Below are 16,778 nucleotides of genomic sequence, written 5' to 3'. Positions count from 1 at the left end.
ATAGACGGTAAGTATACATTTTATCCACGAGGAATTATAATCAACCCAAGGCCTGTGCTTGAAAAAAGAAATTTCACATTTGCTTTTATGACACTGAATTGCATGTGTTCTAAGGTTGCTAGAGCCCTTGTTCATTATTGTGATCATGATGTTACTCTTACATGATGTTACTCTTTGATTTTAGACACAGGGTTATTTTGGAGTGGCAGGGTTTAGTTGCTTCCTGACTTCAGAGCGTTAAGGGTCTGCACACGCTACAAATGACAAGTTCCCCCCTTGTCCGGCTGCCAGTGGTCAGTCCCTGCCCTGCATGTGCTACGTGGCTCATTGGCACAGTGCAGGAAGTTCTTCAGTGTGCAGACAGCCTGACACTTCGGGTTGCTGGGCCATACACTCCTGTATGCACAGTCACAACTGTGCACGTGATCCCCCTCCCATCTGCCCCCCCCCCGCCCCGGGCCCCTTACTATTACAAGAGGGGAGGATGAAGGGAGTGAATTAGAGTAGATGACAATGTAGAGTCACACAGATTTGGACTTCAAGCTGGGTTCTTCTTGCCAATCATGTGCGGTCTTTAGAAATCCAAATCAGCACTCAGGAAAAATTACTATGACATTTTCTTTGAGGTTGTTGTGAGTGTTGAATTGTATCTATTATCACTATTACTATTACCAATACTTTTATTATCATCATATCACCATCCTAGGTGATGAAGTTTTGCATCTCCAAATATACTGGATGTGTTTCAAGCTCCTGATCTAGATTTCCGCTTGAATGTGTTCAAAGTGCCAGTGTTTTCATTTCCTAAGAACTGGAAGTCCACAGTGCCAAACACCTTACTCCAGACCCCCCTCGGCTCTCTGTGTCACTTGCTTTGTGGACAGCAGGGAGGCCCTCACATGGCTCACGGTCACAGCCCTGCTAACTAAGCTCTGCTCACAGGTGCCGTTTGCTGGCCATCATGCTGAGACCAGAGGCGGCCAGCGGTCTGCCCTGCACGAGCATGTCTGCGACCACTTGGTGTCCAGCCTGCAGCACAGCCTGGAGGTGCCCAAGTTCCACACTGAGGCTTGGAGCTGCGCGCTGGCCAGCCAGGCGCCACGGAGCTGCCTTGCCCCAACTCCCAGCTCCCAGCTCCGCCGTGGAGAAGCTCTGGCCACAGTCTTCAGCTCTTTTTTTTTTTTTTTTTGGATGCAGGAAAATATGTGGAGGCTGTACCAGGCAGGGCCCACAGGCAGAGTGACTGGAGTTAGATTCTGTGTGCTGCCTGGGAAAAGCTAGCTAGCTGCTTAGGCAGGAGAGAGGCTCTGGAAACTTTGGGAGCTATTTGGTCATTTTTCCATTGAGCATTATCTAAATTAAATTCATGCCAAGAAGGGTATATCAGGAAGATTTTTGCATTACTCATTCTGCATAAGGATAATTTAGATACGTTATGTGGCATTCCCTGTAGTTTGGCTTTTAAGTCAAAACTAAAGGTTACTAACAAAACCTGTGGAAAATATCTCTAGCATGCCTGAAATAAAGTTGGAGCTCAATAAAAATATGCATGAATGCAGGAATCTGCTGTCCTCCAGCAAGCACAAGAGATCTCTGTTGAACCTTGGGAAAAATAAACTTTCTCCCTTGGCTTTTATGAGGGTGGCATTAAAATTTGGTGGCTGTGCCCAGGAGCAGGGCAGCAGCATAGAATGAAAACAGTCTGAAGGAGCCTCCAGTTCCTTTAAAGCACAACCAAATCAAACATGAACACAGCCTTTACACAACGAATTCCTTAGTCCCCATCCCACACACATGGGTGTGTGTGCGTGTTTAAAGAAATCCAACTTAAAAAGAGAATTTACTTTTCTATTTTCACCAAGTATTTAATTCATCTTAAACTGAAGGATAAAAGAATAAAACTCTTCTGTTGAAAGTTCCTTCTTTTTCAAGCACATTAAAAAAAGACAGAAGTATTAAAGAATTGTTTTATTTTTTTCCATTTTGCTACCTTACTACAGTTAGAATAAAATGTTCAAAAAGCAGTGACTATTCATCTTCCAACTTGATGAACAAGTGCTCTCACTGCAAGTGAAGTATGCCCTGTAAATGATTAGACATGAATAAAAACAAGAATCAACTGATTTGTTTCAACACCTTTATTTCTCTGCAGGAGGTGACATTTTTTTCCTGCCTGTTTTTCAAGGATAGTTTTCCCAGCCTCCTTTTGAACTGAAAAGTGAATGTTTGGCTTAGTTTTAAATTCAGGTGGTTGACTTCTAAAATGAAAAATAACATTGTATTTTTCAAATTCAGACTCTAAAAATACATTATATTATATATATGTATATATATAACTTTGTTATCATTTAGAGTATGTATAAGAGTAGATTACAAGGTCTTCTAAAGATAATCGGGAGTAATTTATTATAATTAGATTATATGTTCTGTTGCACTTTTTGAAGTGCGCTTGTTTTTGAGGGGGGTGTTAGTACTGGGGCTTGGGCTCAGGCCTTCTCCCTTGTGCTCCTTATTGTTATTACAGAGGTGATGTACAGAGGGATTGCAATTATAGGAGTCAGCACAGTACGTTTCCTTTTCATACCGTGTCTTCTGTTCCCTCACTCTTTCCCAATCCCTTCCTCCCATCTCCACCCACCAGTTGTATAGTTCACTCTCACCCATGTCTGGTGAGCTCTACTGCTGCACTTTTCCACTTTTTCCCTCAAGTTCTGTGCCCTCCCCCAACCCTCCTGAAGATATACATTGAATACATCATACATAACGTAAAGAAGACAGAATCACAAAATAATAAAAACATTAAAACTTAAAAGGGAAAAAGAAGAGAGGTCTCATTTCCATATTTTGGAGTCATATATATATATATATATATAATTTTATGTTAATATAGCTCTTGGGCTTTTTTGCTTACAAGTGACACTTTACCATTGGAGCTCCAATTCTGTTTTATTTTTCCTGGTTAATTGGGAACAAAAGTCTCTTGGATTTGTCTGCCCAGGCTGGCTTTGAACCTCTGTCCTCAGATCTCAGCATGAGTGGCTAGGATGATATGTATGAGCCAGCATCCAGCTATCAAATGCACTTTTTAATTTTGATATGATACATAATATGGCAGCTGAGGGGCTGGGAAGGTGGCTCAGTGGTAGAGCGCTTGCCTTGCATGCCTGAGGCCCTGGGTTCAATTCCCCAGCACCACATAAGCAAAAAGAAAAAAAGCTGGAAGTGGCGCTGTGGCTCAAGTGGTAGAGCGCTAGCCTTGAGCTGAAGAGCTGAGGGACAGTGCCTAGGCCCAGAGTTCAGGCCCCACGACCGGACCCAAAAAAAAAAATATGGCAGCTGATATTTACTCTAAATCTCTAAATATATTAGGCCCTGAATTAGATATATGCAGAGAGGCTAGTCCACAGTAATGGTTAAAGAAAGAATATTGTGGGGGTTTTTTGTTCTTTGTTTTTTAACACAGTGCACCTGGACCATATATTGCTTAGGTTTCCTATATGTATATCATTCACTTTTTCTGATCAAGGAAAACTAGAGACCAGAGTTTGCTTAAGAGCCCATGGTTAATTCTGGGGCAAGCTAGAAAGAATAATTTGTGTCCCATCTCTTATCTTCAACAAGCGGGCATCACGCTGCAGTAGACCTAGTTAGAGGGAGAGTGAGCTTGGTTCATAGTGGCCTTGTGTGCGCTCCGTGAGCTGGCTGAGCCGGGTCAGAAGGTCACTGCCACCTTCTGGGTTCCGAGCCAGCATTAAGAGAGTGAAATTATGAATTAATTAAGTAGGTAAATGTGATGAAAGTGCATGTCTGGTGTTCATCATAGGTAACACACTATAATTTTTCTTAAATTCCTGCAGTGTCTGACAGTAAAATATTGTGAGAGAAATGAAGATCTGAACTTGAAGACAGAACTTTCTCCCTAGTACTTCTAGCTTTTCTTCTTCTATTCCTTTGGTGTTGAAATGTTAGGAAATGAACTGACAGACTTTTCTACCTGGGGGAGAAGTTGTTTGCGGCATGGGTCCATTTCAAGTACATGTAGGCAGTGGACTTTTGAAAAGAGTTGAGGAAGAAAAGAAGCATGGTATTAGAAAGATCCTCTGCATCAATGAACATTCATGAGATGCATGCAATGGGCCAAACTTCTTTTGAATTTTGCTGGTACGGTTCATTGGAAAATCAGTGTCAGATCTGAGGTCCATGGGCTCCTTCTGTTTTCCACTGCCACCATCTCGGTTGAGGCTACTGTTTAGTGAGCTACTGTTTACTGTTTACTGACCCTAGGTTTACTGCAGTTGGCGGGTGACTGTCTCCCAACTGACCTTGACTTGTTCTTACTCTTCAGAAATTCTGGTCGTGTTATTTCCTGCGTCCCATTACTTTATCTGGCACCTGACAGACTGCATCTCTTATTGCTGGCATTCCTAAGTTCAGTCCAGAGCTTTGCTCTAACGTAACAGAAGGAAGCAGCACTGGTGGGTTTTAGCTGTGTGATCTTCTGTTTCCCCTGCAAACTGCAGTGCCGTCAAGGCAGAGACTGCTGAATCCATCTGAGCTCACAGTTACCCGGCACTACTCTGGCACAGAACAGGATCAAATCAGAAGGGTCACCCAGCCCTCTCCTGGTCAGCCTGTGTTTCCCTTCTCATTCCTGGTTCTGTTAAGGTTGGACACAGCTCTTACAGTGTGCTGCATGCATGCCACCATGCAGACCAGGAGCAAGCCTTTACCCTCGTGTCTGCACCTGCAGAACCTTCTTCTCTCTGCTTTAACTGTTCTCTTCATAATACTTCAGTGTATGCTGTTTTGTCATGTTAAAAGTCATAGTCCTTTTGATTGAACAAATTATTCTGCTTAAGTCATTGAATTATAAGAAATTATGGTCTTTAAATATTAGGAGTCAAATCAGTCCCTCTCCTCCCCCCTCCCCCTCTACACACCTACACACACACACACACACACACACACACACACACTCACACACGCCTTGTACTGGGATTTGAATTCATTTAGGTCTTGTGCTTTCAGGCAAGCATTCTACTGCTTAAGCCCCAAATCAATTGTTTAAGGGAATAGTTTTTCTGAGGTAGGGGTTAGCTATCAGGGTCAGGGGAGTCAAGCACCTCCTATTTTCTCCTGAAGTATCTCCTAATCTATTGTGTTTTCCTGCAAGTTTATCTCTTCAATAGCAAAGAGCCAAGTAGAAGATTAAGGATGGAGCCAAAGAGTGGGATGCTCTAAAGTTAGAAGTGAGAGCAAATGCAAATCTCCTTCCCAGGAAAGCATTGTTGGGTGTTTTCTGCTGGTCTGCATTCCCACTATGAAATGAGCATTTTCTATTTTTAAAGGCAACTTATGGAATGTCAGGAATTCTGGGTAGAAAAAGGACTTTGCGTCCTGCTGTGCAGAGGGGGCCACTTTCTCTTTGTTAGCTGTGGTCTTCCATATCAGTTCCACAGAATGGGCACAGATTGGCTCTGCAGCTCCACCGGGGCTCTCTAGACACCAACTAGACGGGGAGCGAGCCAGGAAGGTGACTGACAGGAGATGCAGGGACTCTCTGTGTTTTGTTTCAAAAATGTAATACTTCGTGTGTCTGTCACCCTGATAGTGTGCTTTAATTGGCCATTTTCTCTCGGTGTTTTATTTTGAAAGTGTTTTTGCTGTAAAGCTTCCCCTATGAATATTTATGTTTGCTTTGAGCAAATTAAGCAATTGGTAGCTTGATATAATTATTACCTCTGACTTTCCAGTATTTCCTGTATATGAATGCCAGAGCAAACAGACCAAAAAATATTTAATAATCATTCAAATAATACTGAAATCATGAACACAGTTACCTTATTTGGAAAGTTATCTTTTTATCAGTAATTAAATGACTTGTAAGTTGCAGTTTATAAACGATAAGCCACATTTACTTTTCCAGCCCTGGCCTATCCCTCTGCCATGCATGTTAACTGTAGCAGAAAGTAGGCTGTCTGAACTTCAGTTACACAGAGGTTTTTCATTATAGTTCTCCATTTTCATTTTGAGAAAATTGGGATTGACAGATGGACAGAGGTGGTTAATATGACATTTCTTGCTCCATAGCTCATTCCTTTCATGATCCACCAGCTCCAAATTGCCAGTGTTTTATTTCATATTTAAATTTACTGGAGTTAATTAATATGGGAGATTCTTCTAAGGACTTCATTTTCCACACTGTGCCTGTAACCTCTCTGGGGAAATACCAAAATTCAAGAGAAAAGGGAAATGAGTTGTTTTTCTTGTATAATCATTATCTTGTAAGACATCCCAGAGGGAAAAAAAACGGCTATTGTACCTGAGGGAGGTTTGTACTGCTGCTTTTGTTTAGCCCTGGACAGTATAGCCCAGAAGAAAAAAATCTGTTTGTTCTCATTAATAACTTCCCCACCCTCCACTCTGTTTAGTACAGTAATAAATTCAAAGTTTATCCTTGCCTGACATGGCAGCTCATTACTGTATCCAGCTACAGGCTCTGGAGGCTGAGTGGGAGGTCCAAGGAGCCATTGAGTTCGGAGCCAGCTTGGGCAACATCCTGGCACCCCTCCCCCTCAAGCCCTTTACTCTGCTTTTACCAGTAGATAAAATGATCAACTATCTCCTCAATAAGAAATACCTTGGTATTTAACAGTGTGGATTGTTGGGAAAGGAAAGCCCTAAGCCCTTCTTGGTGAGGTACAGACCAGGTCATTGATTTTGCCAGTCACAATAACTAAGCCAATCTTTTCTTGATTTTCTTCCTTTGTAATGTGGCATGAGATTCAGGAAAAGGTACACACACACACACACACACACACACACACACACACACACACACACACACACACGCGCACACACACACGCACGCACACACACGCACGCACGCACGCGCGCGCGCACATACACACCTCCTGTTCTATAGAAGGAATATACATGTTACAGGAGCTTAAAAGATGTAGTGACTAAACTTCCCTGCATGGGGCTGGAGCCATGCTGCCAGCTCCACTTCTGCTGGTTAATTGGAGATGGAGTCTGCTGGACTTTCCTGCCCAGACTAACTTCAAACTGAAATGCTTCAGATCTTAGCCTCCTGCCTAGCTAGGGTTACAGGCATGAACCACCAGCTAAATAAAGATTAATTTAAAAGTTAGAGTCCACTATGTTTCTGAAAGTTGGATACTGTGCTACTTCCCATTAGGTGTAGAGCTCTCTTGGGGGTGATTAGTAAAAGTGTTCAGACATGCTATATAACCTTCCCACAGTCACCCTGTGTTAGAAGGTATGGATAGGAGGCAGAAGAGCAGGCTTCTAAATGGCTGGTTATCGATCTATCTATCTATCTATATATGTATATCTATATAGTTGTTGTTGGTTGTGGACCTGGGCACTGTCCCTAAGCAATCTTGCCCAAGGCTAGTACTCTACCACTTTGAATCACTGCGCCACTTCAGGTTTTCTGGTGGTTAATTCAAGATAAGAGTCTCACAGACTTTCTTTCCTGGGCTGGTTTTGAACGTCAATCCTCAGATCTCAGCCTCTTGCGTAACTAGGTAGAAGCCATCAGTGCTTAGCCTAAATATTATTATATCCTTAAATGATATTAAAACCAGGCAATCTGCATGGAGAGAAAAATGATTCCCAGCTGGGCACAACTCCACTGGATAGGATCTAAAAGTTAATGTATGTGGTTAAGTTAGGAAGCTGTATCTTTCAGAAGGGAGAAGTTTCTCTGGATTATGACCCAGGGAAGAAAGGGGCAATAAGATAATTAGTCATAGTACCTGTAATCAAGCCCATAGTGCTTTGACTCTAGATTGTCATATTTTCAGCAATTTGTGCAAAACGAATTTTTGCCTTCATTGTAAACAAACAAAGCCACCCACATATAACCACCTTGGAGCAAAAGGTGGCTGAATCAGATCCTTCTGAAATTGAACTCTAGTCTTCAAATCAGTCAGACTTTCTCCCAGTCATCTTGTTAATAAGCACTTGTATGAACAATAATGCAGATGCTAAGACTGTATAGAAAAACTGGATTGGTTGAAATGAGAAAGCAGATGTATGAAGAAAGACATTGAAGCAGTTAGATATGGTTCAGGTGCGATGTCAAAGGGGGAGAATTCCAAGGGGAATTAGAAACTCCTTCATATTTTGAAGTTTCTAGTTTGTATCCAACAATCTAGGAAATTTTTTTTTTTCTCCACTAGAGAAGTCATGAGGGCTCTAAATGATTAATTTCCTTAATCGTTGCTTTTGGATTAAGGTGTGTACTTCAGGTAAGAAGAGATAACAAGATTGAAGATACAGATTAAAACGAAAACAACTAAGACCATTTTTAAGTTTCCTTATTCCAAACAAATAAAAATTTCCTGTAATGGATAAACTTGAGTTCAGGTCTTATGTTTCTTACTCATGAGTGGAATATTTTACCCTTTTTTTTTTTTTTTTTTGGGGGGGGGGTCCGGTCGTGGGTCCTGAACTCTGGGCCTGGGCTCTGTCCCTCAGCTCTTCAGCTCAAGGCGTACTAGTACCACTTGAGCCAGGGCACCACTTCCGGTTTTATAGTGGCTTATTGGAGATAAAGAGTCTCACAGACTTTGCTGCCCGGGCTGGCTTTGAACCGTGATCCTCAGATCTCAGCCTCCTGAGTAGCTAGGATTACAGGCGTGAGCCACTGGCGCAAGATGTTGCTTTTTATGTACAGTTAAGAGAGAGAACATTGTTGAGTTGCATGTCATTTCTAGTCTGCTTTGCTGAGCTTAGTCAAAGTGATAATCAGAAAACTGGAACCCTAAGGGACTCTCTCCCTCAAATATCTAGCTCAATGTGTGTGTGTGTGTGTGTGTGTGTGTGTGTGTGTGTGTGTGTGTGTGTTTGTAGTATGTATATATATATATATATATATGTTAATAAGTTATGTTTGAACCAGTACAAAAGAGGATAGTGTTTGCTTGAAGAGTTTCTTCTGGTTATTATTAAATGTTACAACAAAGGAAATGTGCTGAAGGCTAAGTGAGAAATTTCACAGATGTTTACTTTTCCTTTGCTTTCTAAAGTTACTTAAATCCAAAAGAAAAGAAGCCTGATAGATAAGACCGAAGACTTTAAAAAAGGAAGAAAATATTTAGATAAATAAAATCTTTTGATAATTTGCTTTGCATGTGCCAGTTTTTTGTTTCAACATTGCTTAGTGTAGGTAGAATTGGCTTCTGTAAACTTAGATGTGAGTTCAAAATATATAACAAAGCATTAACTCTGATTGTAGCAAATGTTTAGAATGAACTCTGAATCAAAACATCACTTCAAGTCTGCCCTCAAAGCATTTATCTACGTTGAAGCGTGTGGGGTGCACTTCTGAGGACTGGGAGGTGCGCTCATTCTGAGTGACACTGAGCTGTTTTAAAAATGATAATATTTAGCCTCATCCTCCCTTCACAAGAGGCTACAGAAAGCAGCAGTGTGGGGGAGGGGCTGAGCGGAAGGGGGTGGGGAGACGTCCAGCCCAGTGCTTTCTCAGTCTGCCAGTTGGCATTCATGGCATTGTGGCTCGTGCCTTCTGCCTTCATTTCTCTTTCAATCTCTGTGTCAACAATTAAGCTGACTTTTCTCTAGCTTCATTTGATTTCACATTTGATTATATTGAGCTTTCCTGGACGATGTGAATTCTGTGAATGTAGAAGCTGAGAGGAAACTATAAAGGACTTTTCCAACTTGGATCCAACTGTTTTTACAGTTATAAACTGGTTTAGAACCACTCAGAAAGATCTTGCTCACAAAGCAAACATAACCTTCAGAAGCTCATATAATCCTTTAAATTATTCTTTTTTATAATAATAATCCCACCAGTCTGATGACAATCATAACAAAAACTTGGTTTTTTTGTGTTTTTTTTTTTTTTTTGTATGTTTCGTACCTGTGCTAGAACTTGAACTCAGAGAGTCATGTTCTTGCTTAGCTTTTTCTTTTCAAGGTTCTGTCACTTGAGCCACAGTTCCATTTCTAGCTATTTCCTGGTTAACTGGAGATTAAGTGTCTCTTAGCCCAAGCTGGCTTCAAACCTGAATTCTGAGATCTCAGCCTGCTTAGTAGCTGAGATTACAGGCATGAGCCATGGTACCCAACTTAGCCGAATGTGTTTAATGTGTTCTTTCTTGAACACTCAGGATAGCCCTAAGATGTGGGTATTATTCTAGGCTCCATTTTACAGAAGAGAAAGCTGAGGCTCCTGATGTTAACTTGCCTAGATCGCACACCGGATGTGTGGACGGAGCAGTGCACCTCTTCCTCCTGAGAGCTTGGGCTACACAGAATACATACTCCTTTCCATGGCTGGCAGAAAGAAAAATATGTAGCTTTGACCTGCTTATTGGTTGGTATTAAAGGCTGTGGGGAAAACTTATCCATGTTGGAGAATTCATTAGAATAAGGAGTCTTAGAGACCAGTCTTCAGCGGTCCACTCCCAATTCTGCTTCCCAAGGCAGGCACATTTAGATAGGTTTGTCAAAGACTGCGACAAGTGCTTATGTTTCATCCCTGGCTTTTAGCGACAAGGTGGTGGTAGGACTTAATAATGTGGCTATCTGAAGAGGACTAATGGAGAGGTATCAAAAGGAGTGAGTACAGCCAGCACGGATATTAAAGTTCTACATCAAATAGTACCCGTTTTAAGTAATAAGACTGGCCTGGGTTATGGGTGATGGTGTTAACCTTGCATGCCCACGTAAGTTTGGGAAGTGCTGACTCCTGCATGCTTGTCTTAGGAATTTACAACTGCTAGGTTATTAAAGGCTGGGAATTCCTAGAGTAGACAAGCACGCTCAGTGCGGCTCGAGCCAGCCTTTGAGGGTTTATTTGAAATAGAATCACTGCTAGAAGAGCGCCCTGTGGGTCCAGAGTGACACTTGCGTGGGGGAGCCTGAGGAGGGGGCTGCGCAGGGCTGAGGCGCGCCTGGTGGAGGGCTTGGCACTGGAGCCAGGCCTCGGGGGCTAGGCTGCGGCAAATGTGAGGCCTGGCGCTCCGCACGTGTCCACGGGTGACTGTGGGACGGTGGCTCGATGAGAATGAAGATGTTAGCGGCAAATGCCAGAATACACATGGCCAGAACCTGACCCACCGTGGGCCTCCCGGGCAGAGGATGCACAGTGGAAAGAGCTGCACCCCGGAGTGGGAGTAGGGCAGGGGCAGGGGGGGGGAGGAGGAGGGAGCCGCAGGGAGCCAGGCTCACCCCTGTGGGTGGAAAGCGCCGGGCACTCACAAGTGCAAACAGGTAGACCTTTTTAAATCGAAGAAATAAGCCAGACTCTTTCCTCTCAGCCATCTGTGCTGTCTCAGAAAACGGAAGGGCTGGCCACCAAGTATGATCAGGGTAAGTAGAAAGCGCGCTCTTGAAGACAGGAAACTTGGACTGTGCTATTCAGAAGCCTGTAATGTTTGTATTCTTAAAAATGTGTTACAATCTATACAAATTATATGGAATACTGTGTAACACACATGTATACATATACACATGCAGATATTTCATACACGGTGAGAAAGTCAGGATACATTCTTGTCAGGGAATATCTGACACTAGCTTTCCTTTTTTTGCTTGTTTTGTTGTTGTTGTTTTGAGACAGGAAAATGACCTTTCTATGTAGTTCCAGAACTTGACATGATGTTGCCCAGCGTGGTCTTGAACTCATAATCCTCCTGAATCATGCCTGGATTCCAAGCATTTTTGATGTTTTCCCATCACACAATAGTGTATGTGACAAAGCGTGGAATTTCTCATTATGCATCTTATTCCTGCTAAAACCTCTTGTAGCTCTTCACATAATCCTGTTGCTACAGGAGGAAGACTTTAATGGTGTTCAGCAGGCCTTAGCAGCCTGCCTTTGCTTTGTAGTGGCATGGCTTCTTTTCTGCTGCTGTGCTTTCTTCCTCTCCAGTTACTGTTAGGCTAGACAGACATTTCAGTTTCCATTTGGATGAAATTATTTTCAGAACAGTTACAGAAATCAGCCAAACTAAAAGGCTTTTCTTAACAACACAGTCCCTGTCTTAAATAACACACAATGTACTCAAATTGTAGAGTACTTGCCTACCAAGCATGAGGCCCTGAGTTCCAACCCCAGGACCACCAGAATGAATGAATGAATGAATGAATGAATGAGCAAATAAACAATAAATAAATTAGCAATAAACATAAAAGCACATTATAGTGATAGCCATTATTGTTTAGTGGCTTGAATAATCAAAGTATTTTAAGAGGCTGTCTTGAAATGCTTTGTTCTGTGACTTACTGACTACACCTTTATAATTCAGTAGATAGTATAGATATCCAGGGACATTCTCCACAGGCTCCAAACCATCTACTCCCCTTTCATTCTACCCCTTACTACTCCCACTCATCCACCCCTGCCAGCCACCATTACCACTCCCTGCTCATCCACCCCTGCCAGCCACCATTACCACTCCCCGCTCATCCACCCCTGCCAGCCACCATTACCACTCCCTGCTCATCCACCCCTGCCAGCCACCATTACCACTTCCCACTCATTCACCCCTGCCAGCCACCATTACCACTCCCTGCTCATCCACCCCTGCCAGCCACCATTACCGTTCCCCACTCATCCACACCTGCCAGCCACCATTACCACTCCCTGCTCATCCACCCCTGCCAGCCACCATTACCACTCCCCGCTCATCCACCCTTGCCAGCCACCATTACTGCTCCCCACTCATCCACACCTGCCAGCCACCATTACCACTCCCTGCTCATACACCCCTGCCAGCCACCATTACCACTCCCCGCTCATCCACCTCTGCCAGCCACCATTACCACTCCCCACTCATCCACACCTGCCAGCCACCATTACCGCTCTCCACTCATCCACACCTGCCAGCCACCATTACCACTCCCTGCTCATCCACCCCTGCCAGCCACCATTACCACTCCCCGCTCATCCACCTCTGCCAGCCACCATTACCACTCCCCGCTCATCCACCCCTGCCAGCCACCATTACCGCTCTCCACTCATCCACACCTGCCAACCACCATTACCGCTCCCCGCTCATCCACCCCTGCCAGCCACCATTACCGCTCCCCACTCATCCACACCTGCCAGCCACCATTACCGCTCCCCACTCATCCATACCTGCCAGCCACCATTACCACTCCCTGCTCATCCACCCCTGCCAGCCACCATTACCACTCCCTGCTCATCCACCCCTGCCAGCCACTGTTACCACTCCCCGCTCATCCAGCCCTGCCAGCCACCGTTACCACTCCCTGCTCATCCACCTCTGCCAGCCACCATTACCACTCCCCACTCATCCACACCTGCCAGCCACCATTACCACTCCCTGCTCATCCACCCCTGCCAGCCACCATTATCACTCCCTGCTCATCCACCTCTGCCAGCCACCATTACCACTCCCTGCTCATTCACCCCTGCCAGCCACCATTACCACTCCCTGCTCATCCACCCCTGCCAGCCACCATTACCACTCCTCACTGATCCACCCCTGCCAGCCACCATTACCACTCCCCTCTCATTCACCCCTGTCTGCCACCATTACCACTCCCTGCTCATCCACCCCTACCAGTCACCGTTAACCACTGATTCCATCCTTGCCAACCGCTGTTATTTCTGGAAGGCACAGAAGTGTACTATTTCCATGAATAGCGTTTTCTACTTGCTTGGCTTCTGAGCTCTTCACTGTTACTCATCTTGTCCTGAGAAGGTAACGTCTTCAGGTTCCTTCGTCTGCATCAGTGCTGCTCAACCATTGCAGAGGACAGTCACCCAAACGTTCTGATGGGTGACGCTCACCTTCTAAAGAACACACAATTATTACACGCAGCCGTACAAAGCCAAGGGCTCTATGAACCTATAACAAATGTTTTACATTAGGGTAGGATCCAAAATTAAAATTGTCTAGGAAGGTTTAACTGCCAGAATCTCAAGTTTCCTCCCCCTCCGTTTTCTCCTCCTCCTCCTCCTATTTTTCCTTTTGGTAACAATTTTATAGCAGATTCTGCATGCATTTAATGTTACTTACTTTTGTTTTGGTTCTGGAGATTGAAGCAGAGACTTGTGCTTGCTAAACACATCCTCTGTCACTAAGCTGCACCCTGTCCCTCGGTGAAAGCATATGAGAAGAAACTCACTTTCGAAATCTAGACTTTATATATCATTCAGTATTTTTAAACATGTAATCATTACTAAAGTGTTGTACCAAGGGGTTACCATTTCATAAGTCAGTGTTTTTTAAACCAGTATACCAGTTCAGTATCTTTATGTTCTTACTTAGTGGCTATTGTTAGAATATTTAAGCATAGATCTTTTGGAAAATATGCTTTAAGAAAATGGTTTCATATGTCTTGCCCCATCTTTGGTGCATATATATTTTCAGCCTTTGTTTTTTGTTCTAAAGTGTTTACTGCAAATTACTGTTCCATGGCCTGTGGTTTAACTGTCAGGCCAGAGTTAATGCGCCAGTAGAGTCATGTGGTTGGGAGGGGATGGAAAGGGGCTGTCTCTTCTGATTTGGTGTGCCTAGGGCCAGACATGTCAGAAATGGACACCTGAACCTCCCGACCGGAGAGGTGTAGACTGGCTGTGTAGACTGACTAAACCCCACTTGACCCAGGAGCTGTTGCTCCCCTGCCTCTTAGGAGCTTTTGTTGTCCTTGTTCTTTTGGGTGTAACTTTCTCATAACAATGCAGCTCACTGGTGGCTGAGTGAGAACTGGAACTACATCATTTTACATAAACAAGTTTAAAGCTGGAATTAAAGGACTTTTCATTTTTCAACTTCTGTGGGCTGCAGGGTTTGAAAAGGAGTTTCCTGAACAATGAGAAGCAGTTTTGCTTTATAATTATGAATTCAAAACATACTCCTTGCTAAGTTCATTTTTCAGTACTTGCTTTCAGAAGCTTAAAAGCTTCTGAGTTTGGAACTGTTTTAGTCCACGTTCTCCTCGTTCTTAGAGGCCATGAGCGAGTCATGGGCAACTAAAACTTGTGGTTTGTGCTGCAGAGGCATGCCTGAGGAAAATCATCTTGGCAGATGTGACTGATAAACAGGCTAGAAAAGGGGTACATGGCATTCTGGTTCAGCAGGCAGGGGCCTTGGCTGGGGGTGATCACAGAAGGTCTGGGGTGACCTGTCCCCAGGAAATGAAGGGGTTTTGTGTTGCCATCATTAATTACTTTAGGAAGAGGCATGGTACCGTGATCCCGGTGATTGGAGCTTAATGCATTTCCCTGTACCAAGTAGCACGTTGGACACTCAGGCTTTCTGCTGAGCGGAGTGTGACATTCCAGGAAGAGCTGACTTTAAAGGGGCCAGAGAGTAGGGGAGATTTCAGAAATTTATATTTAAAAAACTCAGTACTAAAGCCTGATGAGCAATCTAAAGGTGTAAGATTTTTTTTTTACAAGCTCATCTAGTGAGAGTTTCCACTAAGGAAAATTACTGTCACCAAGGTTTGCTACTCACCAGCCTTACCACATCAGAGCCGCTGTAGGCTTATAAACAGTGTAGCTGCATTTCGTCCTTTCTGATGTTATTTTAATTTATGATTGGCACACTTCCTTAGCTTTGCAGAATTTTCCAATCATAGCAAAGTAAACTGGAAGTTGAAAAATGTGATACTGATTTTCTTGAAGCTGAGATCCAATGTACATAAATTGCTTAGGAAAGTCTATTTCTGCAGAATGATAAACGGCAGCAGGATTTGGAGAGGTGCGCGTGCCGTGCTGGAGCACGCGGCAAGTCACAGGAAGATCCCCCGATCTGCTCAGGCTTGGTGTTCCCATCTGTCTGACCAATGCCTGCTGATTCTTAACCAAGTAAACAAGTTGCTTAGAATTTTCCAGATGTTTCCAGAAGTTCTAGAATAAAGTAAGGCAAATTTGAAACTGACAAGCGTTGACTAGTCTTTCATGTGTGGTTGCCAGGCTTGTTTTGGATCAGAAATAGACCCTCTTGTTCATTTCCCACCTCTTTTTTAAAAATTCATTTTTTATGTTTATTTTTTTACATCCCAGGCTGCCTCTTTAGGTTCCTCAGGGCTTGACACCCCCCACATTAACCCTGCAGAGCCCCACAGAGGGTGCGTGACCTGGAGTGGACCCTCTCAGAGGAGGGGCGCACAGATATTTTCCAGATTACTTTCAACACTGGAAGACGTAACTTTCATTTCCTCTAATGACTTCTAGAGTTGGAGACCCATAAGAAGAATGCAAAGTCCTGGACTGCACGTGTGTGTGTGTGTGTGTGTGTGTGTGTGTGTGTGTGTGTATGTGTGTGTGTGTGTGTGTGTGTGTGTGTATGTGTGTATATGTGTGTGTGTGTGTGTGTGTGTGTGTGTGTGTGTGTGTGTGTGTGTGTGTGTGTGTGTGTTGGCCCTAGGGCTTGAACTTGGGGTCAGGGCACTGAGCCCCATGAGAGCTGACCACTTCGATGACAATAAATGCCAACATATGCAATTTGCCAAAGGAGTAAACTAGAACGTAGTTAGAATTTTTAACTTTAGATTCAGATACTGGATCTTGATGGTGCTTTCTGGTTCTCTCCAGTATCTAACAAAAATTTCAGTCATTTTGGAAACTACTTCTATGTCTCCTTTGAAAATCACGTTTTGGATTTTCTTAGATTTTTCTTTTACTGAGTCGTTTTCTCCCAAGAAATGCAAAATGACTTTGTAACTTCGAATTTGCAAGCTGAGTCACAGCACAGCGGAAGGAGAGCAGCTGAAACATGTGTGTGCATTCCTGCGCCATG

At 43.7% G+C, this 16,778-nt stretch overlaps 1 protein-coding gene across 6 annotated transcripts in view; it reads left to right on the top strand.

The window, feature by feature from the left end:
- Positions 1-16,778, top strand: part of Fsip1 (fibrous sheath interacting protein 1) — a 154,097-nt gene that overhangs the window by 53,566 nt on the left and 83,753 nt on the right. Inside the window, exon 12 of one of the 6 annotated variants that reach the window (XM_070005763.1) lies at positions 8,267-8,331. The exons of the other annotated variants lie outside the window; for them this stretch is intronic. Coding sequence (XP_069861864.1) covers positions 8,267-8,293 — 27 coding nt within the window. The 3' untranslated portion in view covers positions 8,294-8,331. Of the gene's footprint in view, positions 1-8,266; positions 8,332-16,778 lie in introns of those variants that run through there. 6 annotated transcript variants of the gene reach the window in all.

This window comes from Dipodomys merriami, unplaced genomic scaffold (genome assembly GCF_024711535.1).
Source record: "Dipodomys merriami isolate MVZ:Mamm:240054 unplaced genomic scaffold, mDipMer1.0.p SCAF_69, whole genome shotgun sequence".
Taxonomy (NCBI): domain Eukaryota; kingdom Metazoa; phylum Chordata; class Mammalia; order Rodentia; family Heteromyidae; genus Dipodomys; species Dipodomys merriami.
This window is presented reverse-complemented; position numbering and strand designations above follow the sequence as displayed.